Source organism: Medicago sativa, chromosome 7 (genome assembly GCF_051527215.1).
Source record: "Medicago sativa cultivar Bolivia chromosome 7, Bolivia_mono, whole genome shotgun sequence".
Classification (NCBI taxonomy): domain Eukaryota; kingdom Viridiplantae; phylum Streptophyta; class Magnoliopsida; order Fabales; family Fabaceae; genus Medicago; species Medicago sativa.
Window position 1 is genome coordinate 103,882,723 of NC_140755.1, and position 17,401 is coordinate 103,900,123.

A 17,401-nucleotide genomic window follows, 5' to 3' on the forward strand; every position below is an offset into this window, starting at 1 on the left:
GTTATTTATTTGAAATTTACTATGGATTATTGAATATAAAATTTATAAGTAATAAAATTTGAGTTTAATAATATGTGGCATTCATGTGTGTACTAATTCATTTCCATGACATCTACAAATATGCCACATCAACGCCAATTGTAATGTTGGATTCAATTTTAAAAATTGGATAAATTGAGGGACTAAAATTGTGAATTTAGAAATGGGGGGACCAAAATCAAGAAATTGAATAAAAGGGGGGGCTAAAACTACAATAAAACCTATTATATTTTAGGAAAAAAATATTTCATTAATTAGTTAAAACGAACGAGGTGGTATAATGTTAACAATCATCGATCAAAAACGAGTCTGTAAAATCCAAAGCAAATTTAACTAAACGACGATGAGATACATTAGCAGAACGCTTAACATGATCTAAAAAGAAATAAAAAAAAAGTAACAAAAAAAACCATTAATCTCTTAGGATTCGTTTTGTTTCTAGGACAAACACTGCTTAAAACTCACACAAATAATTTTAAGGTGTTGAATTTGAATATGGGGGAAGATGTACAACCTAACAAAATGCCAATTGAGCTAGGTATTGCAAAATTAAATTAAAGAATTTGTTTTTATTCAACAATAAAATTAGTGAATTAAAAAAAGAAAAGAGTAAAATCGTTGAGACAACAAAATAGGAGTGTATAAAAATTTATTTTTTTAAGGAGGATAAAAATGTATTTAATAACTAAAAATCCCTTCAAAAATAAAATGTATTTAATAATAATTGTATATTGTTGCATTTTGTCCCTATGTGGCATGGACACAAATAACGTCACAACAAATTTGTCCTCTTCCTGCTCCTTATCCCCCTCTCATGACCAAAGACTTTGTATGTTCCATTCTCTCTTCTCTTCTCTTATCCCTCATGCAACGAACAACCCTCGTCTTTTCTTTTTCTTCCCATCCAATCCAAGATTTAGATCTAAAACCACCCACATTCAACATTTTCATTATCTTCAACAACATCATCACATTATGATTAATCAATATCAATCTCATTAATCTTATCAAATCAACCCCATAAATATCATCATTAACACAAAATCACAATGCAACCATCACCCGAACAAAAACCAATAATACTACAAAAACCACCTGGTTATAGAGACCCAAACATCCAACAAAAACCGCTTCCAACACGAAACCCTTCTCTCCCACCTTCTTTCCGACCAAAGCCCAAGAAACGTAATTATTGTCGCCTATGTTGTTGCACATTTTGCATCATCTTCCTCATTCTCTTCTTCCTCTTCATCCTCGCCGCCGCAGTCTTCTATATTCTTTACCAACCTTCCATCCCAGAATTCCACCTCGGTTCCTTCCGTGTTCCAAGTTTCAACATAACCACAAAATCTGATGGTGCTTATCTCGACGCAAACACGATAACAATGGTGGAAGTGAAGAACCGTAATGCAAAAATGGTGTGGCGTTTTGAACAAAGTAGTGTTCAAATATGGGCAGATAATGGTGATTTGAATTTAGGGTCGACAAAGGTGGCTGCGTTTGATGTGAAGGTGAAGAATAAGACGGTGGTGAAGGCGGAAACGAAGGTTAGACATGAGGAGTTGAATGAGAAACAAAGGAGGAAGTTGAAAAGTGCTTTTAGTAGTAAAGCTTTGGTGCCTAGTGTTGAGGTGAAAACAAGAACGAGTGTTAGGGTTCAAGGTTGGAAATCGATGATGATTGGTGTTACTGTTGTTTGTGGTGATGTTACTTTGAGACAAATTCAAAATGGTGACATGCCTCCTTGTTCCTTCACTGTATTCAAATGGTAATGGTAACACCATGACTATTATATCTACCTTCTAAATTATTATTAGTCTTATAATAATGTTATATGACTTTCTTCATCACTTGTTTAGTCAATAATAATCTTCATTCATGTTATTCCATTTGTTTAGCATTTCATCTTCAAATTCCGTTGGTTTTGTTTAAGGAAATACTTATTAGTTGTGTCATGCTCTCCTATTAAAATGTAGTAAAACTTTTATTAAACCATTTTTCAAAAGATGATTCATGCTCTCGACAATCGGCAACATCTGACTATCCAAATTTCAACCTTAAAATGTTAATATCAAACAAAAATCAAAAGCTATTTTAAGATTTGAACTATTCAATCTTGATTGGGTGGTTGCATTATGCCGACTACACCCATCCAAATTCAATGTGTAAACTTTCAAGTAGAAACAAAACATAAAAAGTACCATTTGCATATTTGGATTAACAATATCGACAAAATCACAACGAGTCACATAATTTTTAGTAAAAGATACACTTCAAAGCTTGACAAAATTAAACCGACAAAATCAAACCACCGATTCAAACATACACTACATTTTATCTATAATGCGGCATTGAAATTTGCTTGGTTTATTATCATTTGTTTTGGATGACCTTGTATATATATGTTTACTTGTATATTTTTCATCAAATGACTTGCTATTCTAATTTAAGTTGTTGATTGATTTGTTTATGATTGATTACAGGATCAAAATATGATGAGTTGGGGATGTGTTATTATACAAATCTGGATATGGATTTGGCGGATTGATCGATGTTCATTGCGCAATTCAGAAATGAAAGTTTTGTGATTATATTGGATATCTAAATTATTTTTTTGTTACTTCTTTTTTCTCTGTTAAGAGGTGAAGGAAGAATAAAATGAAGAAACATGTTATTTGCTTGAAAAAAGAAAAGGGTCTCGTCTTCAGCAGTTCAACTTGCTGCTTTGGTTCTCCTAAACGTGTATCAGGAATTTAGGATGTACATAAGTCAATAGGTTGTGTACAATATCAAACTATTATTTAGTATTAGATCTAATGTGATTGTTGAAAGGATCAATCACTCAATCCCTCTAGAAAATGATAGTGACTTTGGTAGTCTCGTTATTGAGGATGTATTGTTGGCTTTTGTTTCCTTTTCAACAATCTACAAAAAATAATTAAGAAAATGTTATAGTTCTTCACCTTGTTTTAATAGAAAAACATAATGCGGTGGGTATGCATCTTGGATTTGTCAAGGAACAGAGATGTCCCCCTCACCCCCCTTGTTAATTAACTACGAGAGAATTGAGAAAAGGAAATAATCCGATGGACAATTAAACAAACAATGTTACCTTTTTAAGGTGTCATGTATCATTCTCTTTTGAAACTATGGTAAAGAGAGAGCATAAGGACCAAGATTACCTTGAGAATCAAAAGGTGAGATATATATGCCTATGGTCAGTGGCTAAGAGAAGGATATGAGATCTTGACATGTGATATATCTTGACAATTATGTTGCATTTGTTTTTTTTTTTTCTTCCTTGACATGGATCACAAGCAATTCATTTTACGAGTATATATATGTAGTTTGTGATATACATAAGTTCATTTTATGAGAAATGGTCCTTCTCTTAGTCCAAAAAGAAGATTGACATTGTCAATTACTTCAAATTACTCTATTAAAAAAATAATGTTGTAAATCGTCATAATCCTAGCAAGCCTTTGATCAAACCATATAATTGGATTAGTTTAGATCTTCACCCAAACTTAACCATAATGCTATATATTAACAAATGACATTAATACGTGTTTTAAAATGATACATAAAAGTGTCGACATAAACATGATACATAAAAGAAACAAGTGTTTTAAAAGAATTTATTAACAAATTCAAAATAATAATCATTTATTAGAGCATTCCAAACCCATAATCCTCTGTTTTCACTTTTTGGAGATCTTTCAAGTAGGTCTCACTTTTGCGCATAGCTTGTTTTTTGCTTTACAATTTAAGATTATGAATCTAATCTCCTCAATACAACACCCTAAAAAAGTTTATTAAATGGGTCGGCCTTTTTAGCTAAAATTTCTTAGGATAAATATTGACATGACACTAAAAATTCATCTACACCTTGATAGAGATAGAAAGAATAGTGTGATAAATATGATATATTGATAATGTAATAGGAATAGAGAAATAGAGAGAAAATAAGGTGTTAAATGAGTGTATGAAATTTAAATGTGTAATATAAGAGTTGGGTTTCTTATTGTTTTTGGGCTAAACACTATTAGAAGGACACAATAAGTACATTTCTTAATAATTCTTAATCAATAAGTTTCGTGTGTTGAGATAATCCATTTAAAAAGCATCTCTATTCAGATACACGTTTTGAAAAATGCAGTGATACATTTTTTTGTTAAAAAGTTTTTAATCCTCGAAAATATATCATATTTTATTTTTAGCCCATATATATATATTTTTTCAAACAATGGTCCTTTAGATGTTTCCAACCAGCATTTTTTGTTAATTTAATCATGTCGGGTGTCCAATCTCATCATCCTCATGCTCCTCTGATTAGTCAAATTGTCCAGTTGCAACATAGAGATTGGATTGTTAATTTTCATCATACCCTCCGTCAAGGCAACGAGTGTGCGGATTGGCTTGCTAAGCATGGTGCTTCTTCTTCGGATGCTTTTAAGTCTTGGATTGTTTGCCCTCCTCAACTGCATCATTCCCTTCTGGATGATGCTCTTGGTGTTGCTCGCATGAGATTGTAGTTTGTTTTTGTTTTTTTTATCATTTCTTCTTGATCAAAAAAAAAACCAGCATTTTTTGTTCTTGTTTTTAAATCTAATCATGTGCACCTTTGATGTTTTTTTTAAATATTTTATGGAGGCATGTTTATAATATTGTAAGGATTTTCTCTTCAAAAGTTTAGAATTTTTTAACAAAAGATGAATTGATTATGAATATGTAAACGCTAATAGCTTGAACATTCATATTTATTTCATCCCTTTAAAAAAATTAAAATTTTGTAAGAGAGGTTCTTGTAGTGTCTTTAACACGACCGGGATAAATCTTTCAAATGTTCCAAGAATACATATAAGTTGATTTCAAAACAGTAACCAAAATTATTGGCTAAAAACATTTGAAGAATCATTCTTTGAAGAAAATTTTAGAGAAACTAAAAAATGAAATATGATGTATTTGTAAGGACCAAAAACTTATTAAACCCTACTTTAAAAAAAATAGAAGTACAAAATCTCCAAAAGAAATTTAATAGTTATCATGATTAAGTTATTTATCTTGCAAAACCACAGTGTCAATTAGACCGAGTTGGAGTTAGATGCACATGTGTTAAAACCTAAAATAAATTTAATAGTGAAGTTTTTTAAAATAAAAACTAACATAACGCGGGTTTTAAACATTTGAAAAATTAAGTTTTGTTGAGCTTAAGGTTTGAACTTAGAGACAAGAAAGATTTATATCCCTTATGAGTCTTGATCAACCGAGTTGAGAAAAATCTATAAATACTTTATCATATATATATTGAATATTTTTGATGTGTTTTTTGGCCATCCATTTTGAGGCCTAAAATCTTAACTTGCTTGATGAGTCTGACCTTGCTTGGAGTACGGATCCATACCAAAGTACAATTTTGAGGAATTCTTGAGTGCTTACAACCATGCAGTTGAAGATAAGATTAATTTTAATAATATCAATAATGATCTTATCAATGCTAATACGAAGGTTCATTCAAGGAGGTGGATATGAGGTTTCATTTTGGTGCTTTGAATTTAGTGTTTTTGTTTCCGTCTCTTTTTTAACCAATTATTTTTTCTTATCAAAATAATTTATTTTAATCATTCAAGTATCAATTAAATACAATAAATGACCAAAGTCACCAAAACTCAAAGTCACCTAAGTATTTTATGTGATTAGTAAAAGGGGTAGTGCAATTCGTTGGACCCTTGCTATAGAGTGAGAGATTAAAATGACCCATGTTTATCTAGAAACTAATAAATGTTTGAATATTCTTGTTAATATGAAATATGATAATGACGTAGAAATAATCCTAAAATCAACAAAAAAAACTAAAATCACGTGATTAGAAAAAAAAAAAAAACGTTCTTCAATCATTTAGTTAGTCAGATAACTCAGTTTATTATCAACGATTTTAAAGGTATGTCGATCACCGTCTTAATTTCTACATAGTTTTCCATCTTTTTTGGGCTTAGGCCTATTGAATTAAATACCCAAAAAATATGGATTAACTCAGAAACATTATGAAATAATTATTAATTAATTAATTTAATCAAGCATTTTTTAATGAATATCTAATCTTATTCTTCTTTTGTTATATAGCACCACTACCACTAATTGAGTTTTTCTTTCCCTTTTCTTTTCTTGTTGGTTGAAGAGGCAGGTCTCCTTTCCCTCTCTCTTCAACTTTTTTACTGTTTAGATCGAAAACTTCGAAAGGGAAATTCCAATTCCATGGCCTCCAAGCGGATCCTCAAGGAACTCAAGGACCTTCAGAAAGATCCTCCAACCTCTTGCAGCGCTGGTAATTTTTTTTCTCCCTCAAACCCCATTTTCTGCTTCAAACACCCCTCATGCTTGGATCTATGAATTTTGCACTTATATCTATATGGGTCTTTATCGTTTTTCCATTTGTATCATGGGTTTGTTATGTTTTTCTCGATTTCGTTTTCTGTTGCTAGTTTGTTTAGGATCTGTGATGCTTTATGAATGATAAGCAACGATTTATAAGTTTGTTGTTTTTTGTTAATATTGTTAAAGGTGTGATTTTTTTGTCTGAAATTTCAATTCGTTTTAGAAAAAGTTTAGTATGTTTGGTTGGATTCACTTTTCAGCAGCAAAATTTGTTTGTAGAGGATCTCGACATGTTTGGTTTCACTTTTGGAGGATGCAAAATTGATTTCATAGGTTGGAAATTGATTTTGACATGTTTGGATTTTTCACGCAGAATTGATTTTGCCTCAAGAATTTATTCTAATCTAAAGCTAGAATTTGTAGGTTTTGACTTCTACAATTGATTTTAGCCTTGAATTTATTTTTCAACTCACCTATATATGATTGTATAACTAAACATTAATCACTTTACCGCAAACTTACTTTCGGCCATAATCAATTTGTAACACCACATAACTAAACACACACAGATTCTAACTTGAACTAGAATTTGTAGGTTTTGACTTCTATGATTGATTTTAGTTTTGAATTTATTGTTCAATACACTTTTTCATGGATATGTTCAAACTTCAATCATAAATCATTTCATATTCAACTCACTTTTTGTCTCAATCAATTTTACGCAATCAATTCATTCAAAATCAATTTGTGTCAACGTAGAATTAATCAAACACATCCTAAAGCTGAAAACCTGTTTTTGAACTTCAAACGTCAACCCTCTTTTGCATTCTATTAAGAATTATCATGGATTATAGAAGCTAATTCAGTTATATTTGTCTGTGGTTGTGAAGTCCAATTAGATGCATGTCTTGTAAGATAACTCTTGCTTTAAATAAAGCTGATTTTATCTTTCTAATGTTTGCAATTATTATGTTTCCTGAGTTGCAAAAATATATTTATCAAACAAGCAGATGCAAATTGTGTCGAGTCAGCACATATTATTTGAAGTCTTTTAAACATTTTTACAATATTTTCTGATGCAAAGTTTGTTTTTTTCTTGTGTTTTATCCACTACCTTCACAGGCCCTGTAGCAGAAGACATGTTTCATTGGCAAGCAACTATAATGGGTCCCCCCGATAGCCCTTATGCCGGAGGAGTTTTTCTAGTTACCATTCATTTTCCTCCTGATTATCCATTCAAGCCACCCAAGGTATTGGACTTTGTTTTGCTTGACATATCAGGATTCTTATCAGATTTGTGTGTTCATAAAATAGTTGTTTTTAAGCCTTTATGATACTTAACCTCCTCTATTTCCTGGCTGGAAAAAAATTGTGAGAGCTTTTCCAAATACAAGCTTTGATCTGGCTAGTTGTGACTTCTAAATCATGCAAAGCACAATTTGTTCAGTTTTTAACCTTTTTTCTCTTGCAGGTTGCCTTTAGGACCAAAGTTTTCCACCCAAATATCAACAGCAATGGTAGCATTTGTCTTGATATCTTGAAGGAGCAGTGGAGCCCCGCTTTGACAATATCTAAGGTTCTGCCATGCTTAACTCGTTAACTCAAATCTTTCAAATACACCACTTGTGCTAAAAAATTTTTTTGCAGTACAACAACAATGATAAATACATTTTTGCAACTCTAGGATATGTGTGTGTTTTGGTAGTGAGTCTGGTAACTTTGGACTTTATTAGGTTTACAAAGGAAACTACATATGTAAATAACAAGTTGCAAATGTTAAACATTTTTTGAGCATCTTATGATATGTATGTTGATGATGTTTACTCTGCATAATCAGGATTACTGATTGATAAATATGCTTCGAAATATCTCAAGATAGCTAGCTACTAATTTACTTGTAACCAGTTTTGTATTTATGATGAATTTAAACCAATTTCAAAAAGATTATTGGTGATGTGTGCAATTGTCGAACCTTCACAATCCTGAAGTTGGACTTTATTAGGTTTACAAAGGAAAATATACATGTAAAAGACAATTTGCAAATGCTAAACATTTTTTGAGCATCTTGTGATATATGTGTTGATGATGTTTATTCGGCATAATCTGGATTATTGATTGATAAGTATGCTTTGAAATATCTTAAGGTAGCTGCCAGTTTACTTGTAAGGTCTTTCCAGTTATGCATTTACGACGAATTCAAATTAAATTTTAAAAAGGTTTTGTTGATGTGATACAATTGGTTGCGCCGTCACAATTCCTAAGTTGTCGCTATAAATTCCGTTCCCCTTAGTGTGTCATTCTTTTATCATTGCAATGCATGGTTACTTATTCTTTTTGTTGATTTATTATTACTACTGTTTCTTAAGTGGGTGGGAAAGGTTTGTGTTTGGTTATTTCAGGTGCTGTTATCCATTTGTTCCCTGTTGACGGATCCAAACCCAGATGATCCCTTAGTGCCTGAAATAGCTCATATGTACAAGACAGACAGGTCCAAGTATGAAACCACTGCTCGGAGCTGGACTCAGAAGTATGCAATGGGCTAGCAAGAATGTTGGAATGTTGATTGCTTTTCTCTCCTCTTATATGCTAAAAACTGTCAAAATACCCTACCGGAGCTTCCGGTAAGATTCTGCATTTTAAGCTGGTTGGATGAGCAATCACTTGTTGGAAGTATCTGTTCCTTTAGTTCCATTTGTCAAGTGTCATGATGTATAATATCATATTATATCTCTTTTCATTCCTGCCTTTAACATATTGAAGGGTAGATCTTTCTGTGTTCCTGTCTGAGTAACAAAACGATTGTTTGTTTGTACTGAAATTCTGCTTCTAATGTGAAATATCTGAACCCAATAATATTAATATCATATCTTTTAAGTAAATCAATGTATCACGATATGCAATTACGAAGAATAACACTTTAAACATTACTCGACAAATAGCCTTAATTTTTTTGATGGAAATAACCAATTTTCTTTTAGCAGAAAAATAACCTAATATTCTTTTTTTGAGGGGAAATAACCTAACATTATTTAGAGTAAAAAAAAAAAGGAGGAAATAATTTTTGAGGTAGACAAGAAATTGGTATAGATATAATTTTTTTTTTTTAAATAGACGAAATGTTAAGTAACCATTAAAACTCACACACCAGTGAAGAGATTGATGTTCAAAACAATGGTTACGGCGTTCAACCTAACAATTATGCATTTTTACCGGTAAGATATGACTCATGGACAAATATATATAGGGAAATGTTAACCAGTGCCCCCGGGGCACTAGTTAAGGCCTTTAAATACAATGCATCGGAAATCGAAATATTTGATTTTTTTATAAAATAATTTCTTCTTTTGGAATCCTTAAAGAGTGCCCCGGGGGCACTCGTTAATAAGACCCAGGATCCGTTGACACCAGGTGTCAACGAATTCGTTGACACCAAATCTTAACCATCCATATATTTTTAATCAAAGGCTCTTATTTACTCATTTAAGACCTCATGGAATATCTAATTCTTACTGTACATGTGAATCTTGCTCTTTATTTCTTTTATGGTAAGTCAATCAAGCCCTATAATTATCATATTTTCAAACACAATCAATTTGTCATCTTCAAAACGTGGAATTAACAAGAGGGAATATGTTGCCATGATGCCACCATTTTTATCAATTTGTCATCAATATAATAATATGGGTTTCAAATTTTAAGTCAAAGTGGAAAATGACCTGAAAATTAATTGATTTTTCTAGGTGTGAGCTTAGACGTAGTGCCGTACATTGCTGTAATAGTTGATCAATTTAAAATGGCATATTAACATGAACGAAGGAAATATTGTAATAGTTTTTTCTTTTCTTAAGGAGACAATATATAATTACAGACAATTTGATTGCAACTTAAAATTAATAGTTTTGTTAATTCCACCTTTTGATTGCAATTACACGAAGGTAGTGAAAACTGTGATGGGCGTTGAAGAGAACATCAGTTTTTCAACAAAATAACTACCATGAATATTGATTTTACAAACATTAGTTCGCATCCATTTAGAAATCGAGAAAGAAAGCTCAATTCTGATGATTTGTTTGTGTTTGAAATCAATCTTGTTCAGCACAGATTATTATAATTAAAAAGCTTGATTGAATTACCATAAAAGAGCGAGATTCACATGTACAACAAAAATTAAATATTCCATGAGGTGTAATTATGAGCCTTTGATTAAAAATAGATGGAGGGTTAAGATTTAGTGTCAACGAATTCGTTGACACCTGGTGTCAACGGATCCTAGCTCTATATATATATATATATATATATATATATATATATATATATATATATATATATATATATATATATATATATATATATATTAGGTAAAATAGAAAATATAATAAATAAAAAGAAAAAGATACAAAGACTGGGGGACATTAACCTGACCCAGGAATAACCCAAATCGAAATACAACAAGTGAAAACATAGTGTGTGTGTGTGGGTGTGTGTGTGTGTGTGTTTTGCCTCTGCTTTTATGTTTTTCCCTCCTCTACCATTACCTCAGTTTGAATAGTTTTGTTGGTCTGATCCTTTGGATGCATGCTAACCACCCCTTGGATGCAATTTTCGACTTGGCATTTATGAGATAAATCTCTGGCTCTACAAAGTAAATATTATTTTCATCAGTGTACCATATTTTTTGGGAGCTGAAACATGGTTTTCAATTGGTTTAATGCTTTTCAAATTAATTAGGCCTATTTTACAAAAATGAATTGTATGAGATGTATTTGTAAAAATTCTAGTATTTTCTATGATTAGTTTAAAATAGCATCATGTTACTTGAATTTCTTTCCCACAACCAAAAGCTTATCTGAAGGAAGGTACTGCTCTAATTCAACTTGTTATATTTGAAGATCAAATGGCCGCCTCATTTGTGTACTGCCTCAAGAAATAATTTTTTTAAGCAACTATCAAGAACGACCTAAAAATCAATAGTTTGAATATAGATATGATCTATGCTAGGATAGTAAAATTTTGTTGAAAATGTGTAGCCGACCCATCAACGTGAAGGAATGTTGTCGCAAGGACATTCCAATTTCGACGCGCTATTATCGATAGTAGTACGCGCTTTATCTGCAGCGGACGCCGCTTTCATTTCCGCCATCATTGTTAATCCACTGCCTTCTCCAACCAATCAATCAATCAATGACTATGAACAAAAGGCGAACATGTAACAATTTACACCATTTGATCTTTTTAGAAGGCAAAATCAATCAATTCTTCAAATTCAACCAATGTTGTATTTATTTTCAAACAAGTAGCGCAAGCTGCTGGAGTTCCTTGCCATCACATTTATCCATCTTTTCAAACTAACACCGTAAGTAATTCATGCTTTCTTTTTTTGTTTGCTTCTATTTCAATTCAATACTATATTTTCGGTTTTCAATATATATTTTTAAATGTGTTTTCCAGAAATTAAACAATATCAAATGCACTACACCGGCATATAAAGGGACTCTAGAATGTCACCAAGAAATCAACTCTCATTTGAAAGAAATTCGCAATCATAGAATATATAGAATGAACACAGGCGAAATCAAACTTATATAGTTGGTAGAAGTATCCATGAAGGTGGTAAGAAACCAAATTGTAGCTAAACAAGATAATGACAATGGATACAATTTTACCTAAAATACTTCAAAAGCAAACAATTAACACCTAGTGATTAGCTAATAATAGAAAATAAAAGTACTTCTTCAACTTGGAAAAGAAATTATCTTGCTGTGACTTTGAGTTCCCACCAGAGTTAATAGCATATAATTGTTCCTGCATCAGAAGAAAATATTTATCAGCAAGCAATAGAGAAAAATGTATAATAACACGTTAGAGATATATGCATGCTTTACTTATGGACCAAAGGAATGTTGCCATCACATATAGCTATCAATAAACCGAGCCAACTCGAATTTACATCGGAACTTGATTTGATAAATAATTTGTCAAACTTTGTTATGAACCAAATGAGATGAATTTGAGCTAAAAACTCGAATTTACATCGGAACTTGATTTGATAAATAATTTGTCAAACTTTGTTATGAACCAAATGAGATGAATTTGAGCTAAAAATTAAGTTCATTAACCAAATGAGAAGAACTTGAGAAATATATTGTTTTCCCAATTTGATTCATGGGTTGACTCGATTATATATACACACACCATTATGCTGATATACACTTTGTAGTTGTGTCTATCCTTTGAAACCTTATGCTTAAATAACTTTTATTTTAATTCGATTTTTACCTTTTCAAAAAATAATAATTCCAAAGCTTGAATAACTTTTATTTTAACTCAATCTTTTCCCTTTCAAAAAATAATAATTCAAAAGTTCAAAGATAAAAAATCTTTGACTCTTTTGGGTATAAAAAATTGGCCTTTGAATTATATGATTCAAGGAAACAAGCTAAACCTAATGTTGAACTCAGTTGTTCGTGAATTTGAAATGAGTTGAAAAAATAGGCTTGTATCAAACTCGAGTCAAATTTTGAGCTGAACACATTCTTATCGAGTCGAGTTTAGACGAGTTTGACTCATCTCATTTCTCATTTCCAGCCCTAAATTTATATAAACAGAAGCAGCAGTACAAGTACACAAATAGGTTAAGTAATAAGAACTTTAGTCTTTAAAACCAGTTTAAGCCATCCTGTGATTTTTAATCATAATTAATTATGCTCAAAGCAACAACGATACATAAAAAAATAAAACTCGGATAAGAACTTCATCACATTGCATAAATTTTATTACCTGTTTCGATGGCAGCCCTTCTGTTAACTCCTCGATACGATCATCCTTGTGGTTCAAGTTTCCTTCTGGTTCAACATCATTCACAAAGGGAATCATAGAAGAGCCTATGGAACTACCAATCAGATGAGAAGAATTGTAATTTCGATCATGATTATTATGGTTATTATTCCATCCTTGAAATGTCACATTGCTAGTACTGTTAAAAACATCACCTTGTGGAATGTAAGAATTTGCTTCGGGTAATTGCATAGTGCTTGACCAAATGTCATTGCACATTTTTTCATGTAAAGAGAAAGAAAACTGTATATGCTGAGATGCTACAGAAGAAATTGGCATTCTTTGAACATGGTTCGGTTTGGCGCGAGCTATGGCCGGTTGAAACGTAAGCCGGTTGAAATGTAACAGAACCACCAACTAAATTTGCCACCATATTAGCTTTTTGGTTTTCCCCAAAACTAATACTTTTCAGCTTTTTTCTATATTTCTGCAGATTTAAAAAAAAAAACAAAAAAATCAAGTTATTTTTCCTAAATTAAAGTGTTTGTAAAATGTAAACTACACACTACCAAGATGTGTCTAGTGTCTGACACTAATGCATGAAATTAATTTAACTTTTAATTTAATTACGATAAATTTGTAAATTAGTAGCAGTATCATATGCCAGTGTCATATCTTGCATCGTCTATGTCGGTGTTGTCTTCATAGCTTAAAAAGCTAAAGCATAAGAGATAAAGAAAAATACCTGGAGATGGCTGGCCACATGTTCCTTTGTAAGATTTTCAACATTCATCAAGTTAAGAATCTTTTGTGGCCTAGCCTCTGCAAACAAAATAACAACTATAATGAGAAACACAGTTCAATGTTGAAAAACGTCATAGCAAGAGTATTTGAGGAAATCTTCAAATAATACAAAGTATAATTTTCGGTTTCATATCATAATATTAATCTCAACATTGGATATATAACTATAACCTACTCAAACATCTTTGATAAAATGAGATAAAAATAAAGACGAATATAGCAATGGATAAAAGATATGAGTATAGTTGTTTTTGCACATTGAAAACCGAGGAAGAACGTACTGTCAACACCAAATTGATTAACTGCGACAAGAAACTTGTGGTGTAAGTTATCGGACCAAGCAACTCGAGGCTTCTTCTGCGTTGTTGGACCATCATTCTTATCCTTCCTCTTTCTAGATTTATCAGAATTTCTTGTCACAGCTGAATCTATTCCATTTCCACTATCATAGTGATTGCTTCTTTTGCTAGTTTTCTTCTTTCTGAACTCATCATTCATCTTATCTATATTGTATATAAAAAAAACACCCTTTCAGCTTTTTGGGTTGACTTTTTCTTTTTTAAAAATGCCATCAATTTTAATTACAAATAATACATATAACAAATAGATAAATATAAATTTAAATATAAAAAAATGTAATAAACACGATATGAATATATATATATATATATATATATATATATATATATATATATATATATATATATGTATGTATGTATGTCTGTAAACACGATTAATAATTTTCAAACGTTAGCGCAATAAAAAGAGCAGAAAGACGGACACTCACGTGCCCGTCTTTTCGCTAGTGAAACATAAGGGAAAAAATTGATTTCTAAGTAAAAACTTTTGTTTACAAAGAGAAAAACAAGAATGCAAAGAAAGAATTCCCTCACAAAAGAATGCAAAGAAATAATATAATTGAAAAGCTTTTGAATGAGATTTGAGAAAGTTAAAGAATCTCATATGTATATATTTTTAAAAAATGTACTAATTTTTATAGAAATGGCACGTACCATGAAAATTGAAGGGAAATCGGTAAATAAAACACAGTGGAAAATAAAAAATTAATTTCCCTTTCCTTAGATCAATACGAAAATAAAAAATTAATATTATTCACTGATATGAATATTACCTCTAAGTGCAGAAAACAAAGTAATATGACCTCTAAGTGCAAAAAACATAGGAATATTACATTTAAGTGTAAAAATGAGGGACATACCTTCTCTCGTGACCGGTGCTAGCCAAGTTAATCAGAGAGAGAGACTAGGAATTCTTTTTAGTTAAGGTTATGACCTCTAAACAATTTCAAAATCATATATTTAATTTTATTTAAATCTAAAATATATCCTTTTTTAAACAAAAAAAAAACTATGTATTTGGTTTAATTTAAATTCAAAATACATCAAACAATTTCAAAACCATATATTTGATTTTATTTAAATCCAAAATATTACCTTTTTCTAAACAATTTCAAAATCATATATTTAATTTTATTTAAATCTAAAATATATCCTTTTTTAAACAATTTCAAAACCATATATTTGATTTTCTTATTTTTATAAACTATTTCATAGCCATATATTTAATTTTATTTGAACCCAAAATATATCATTTTGAAACAATTTCAAAACCATATATTTTATTTTATTTAAACCCAAAATATATCATTTTTCGAAACAATTTCAAAACCATATATTTGATTTTATTTAAATTCAAAATATATCCCTTTTTCAAGCAATTTAAAAATCATATATTCGATTTTATTTAAATTCAAAATATATTATTTTTTGAATCAATTTCAAAATCATATATTTGATTCTTTAAAAATATTATATATTTTAGGGTTAAATATGTTTATAGCCTCTATAAATATACCAACTTTTCATAATATATTATTTTTTGAATCAATTTCAAAATCATATATTTGATTCTTTAAAAATATTATATATTTTAGGGTTAAATATGTTTATAACCTCTATAAATATACAAACTTTTCATTTTAGTCCCTCTAAAGTTTTCCTTCAACTTTTAATCCCTATAAAATTTTTAATCACTACTTTTGGTCCCTATTTTTATGTTAATTTTGTATTTTTTTTTAAAGAAATTGTGCATAAATATGTAGAATATTGTAAAAAAATTAGAATTTTTTAACAAAACAAAATTTAAATATGATTTTTAACTATAAAAATATAAAAATTCATATTAAAATCATGTTTTGTTTAAAAAAACTATTTTTTTTGGAAGAAATTCTTATAATATTATGAATTTTTCTGCAAACTTCTATTCAATAATATGATTTCTACATATGAGTTTACTTTAAAGGAGGGACCAAAAGTGAAGATGGAAAATTTTTGAGGGACTAAAAGTTGAAGAAAATTTTAGAGGGACTAAAACGAAAAGTTGACACATTTATGGAGACGAAAAACATATTTATCCTTATATTTTATTTTATTTAAAACCAAAATATATATGTTTTCGAAACAATTTCAAAATCATATATTTGATTTTATTTAAATCCAAAACACATCCATTTTGAAGCAATTTCAAAATCATATATTTCATTTACTAAAAAAAATCATATATTTCATTCCTTAAAAAAAAAACCACTAACGCCTAGTGGTTCCTGACATCAGTTCATTTTCATCATTAGCGGTTTTTTTTAATGGTAGTTCCTTTACATTATATTGGTATCATTATTGTTGTTATCATTTTTCAAATACCACATAAAAGTTCATTTTCATTATTTTTTCTTTCTATTACCAGGTAACAGTTCCTTTTACTTTTCATTTTTAAAGAATTAGTATCCCTTGCAGTTAGAATCGGTTTCTTGGTGCTCGCTTACTCATGTTAGAATATTAAAGTTGGATTTTTAAAATCGCTGATAATGTTACTGACTTAGATGATAATCTTATCACTAAAAGTAAAAACTTCGTTTTTTAGCGTAATTTTGTTTCTCATATATTATATTACTTAAAGTTATTTATTATGACTTTTTATTTGCAAAAATCATTATACTAGATTATAACATTACTTTGTTTTCTCACTTTGACTTTCGAAACATGTTTACTATTTTCAATTTGCTTATTTGATACAAAAATAAAGTTAATAGCTTAAATTAGTGTAATTTTTGCCCCCTTTTTTTTTTTTTGCAGTCGTTTCATAGCATAGTATTGAATGTATCTTTTGCAAGTAAAATTATAGTATTTTGATACTTATATAGGAAATTCTACAAAACTCGTCCGGGTTAGAGTAGGTTAACAATAATATTGCACAATTAATATAGCAGATACACGAGCATCAACATTTTGTGCACCAGAATCTAATGTCATCTCTAGTTCCAACTCCTTTAGATAGATACAAGTTTTAACTGAATGGGTGTCTTTGTTATACCCAAGCACAATTGTTTAGC

The 17,401-nt window shown here is 30.1% G+C and overlaps 2 protein-coding genes across 2 annotated transcripts; both read left to right on the plus strand.

Annotated features, from left to right (window-relative positions):
* The first annotated feature begins 777 nt into the window (after nt 1-777).
* LOC146911649 (uncharacterized) lies at nt 778-3,040 on the plus strand. The gene is made up of 2 exons (XM_085727633.1): nt 778-1,807; nt 2,523-3,040. Exons 1-2 carry the CDS (start codon nt 1,089-1,091, stop codon nt 2,533-2,535), a joined length of 732 nt encoding a protein of 243 aa, XP_085583759.1. The 5' UTR covers nt 778-1,088; the 3' UTR covers nt 2,536-3,040.
* A 3,147-nt stretch (nt 3,041-6,187) lies between these two features.
* Nucleotides 6,188-9,293, plus strand: LOC146911650 (ubiquitin-conjugating enzyme E2-17 kDa). Its single transcript, XM_085726243.1, has 4 exons — nt 6,188-6,364; nt 7,537-7,664; nt 7,886-7,990; nt 8,814-9,293. The coding sequence occupies exons 1-4, from the start codon at nt 6,295-6,297 to the stop codon at nt 8,955-8,957; spliced, it is 447 nt and encodes a 148-aa protein (XP_085582369.1). The 5' UTR covers nt 6,188-6,294; the 3' UTR covers nt 8,958-9,293.
* The last annotated feature ends 8,108 nt before the right edge of the window (nt 9,294-17,401 follow it).

Bases quoted from the DNA above. Each gene is read 5' to 3' on its own strand.
- LOC146911649 (XM_085727633.1), top strand. From the start codon at position 1,089: ATGCAACCATCACCCGAACAAAAACCAATAATACTACAAAAACCACCT.
- LOC146911650 (XM_085726243.1), top strand. From the start codon at position 6,295: ATGGCCTCCAAGCGGATCCTCAAGGAACTCAAGGACCTTCAGAAAGAT. The intron at 6,365-7,536 runs GTAATTTTTTTT...CTACCTTCACAG, and splicing joins TCCAACCTCTTGCAGCGCTG to GCCCTGTAGCAGAAGACATG. The intron at 7,665-7,885 runs GTATTGGACTTT...TTTCTCTTGCAG, and splicing joins ATCCATTCAAGCCACCCAAG to GTTGCCTTTAGGACCAAAGT.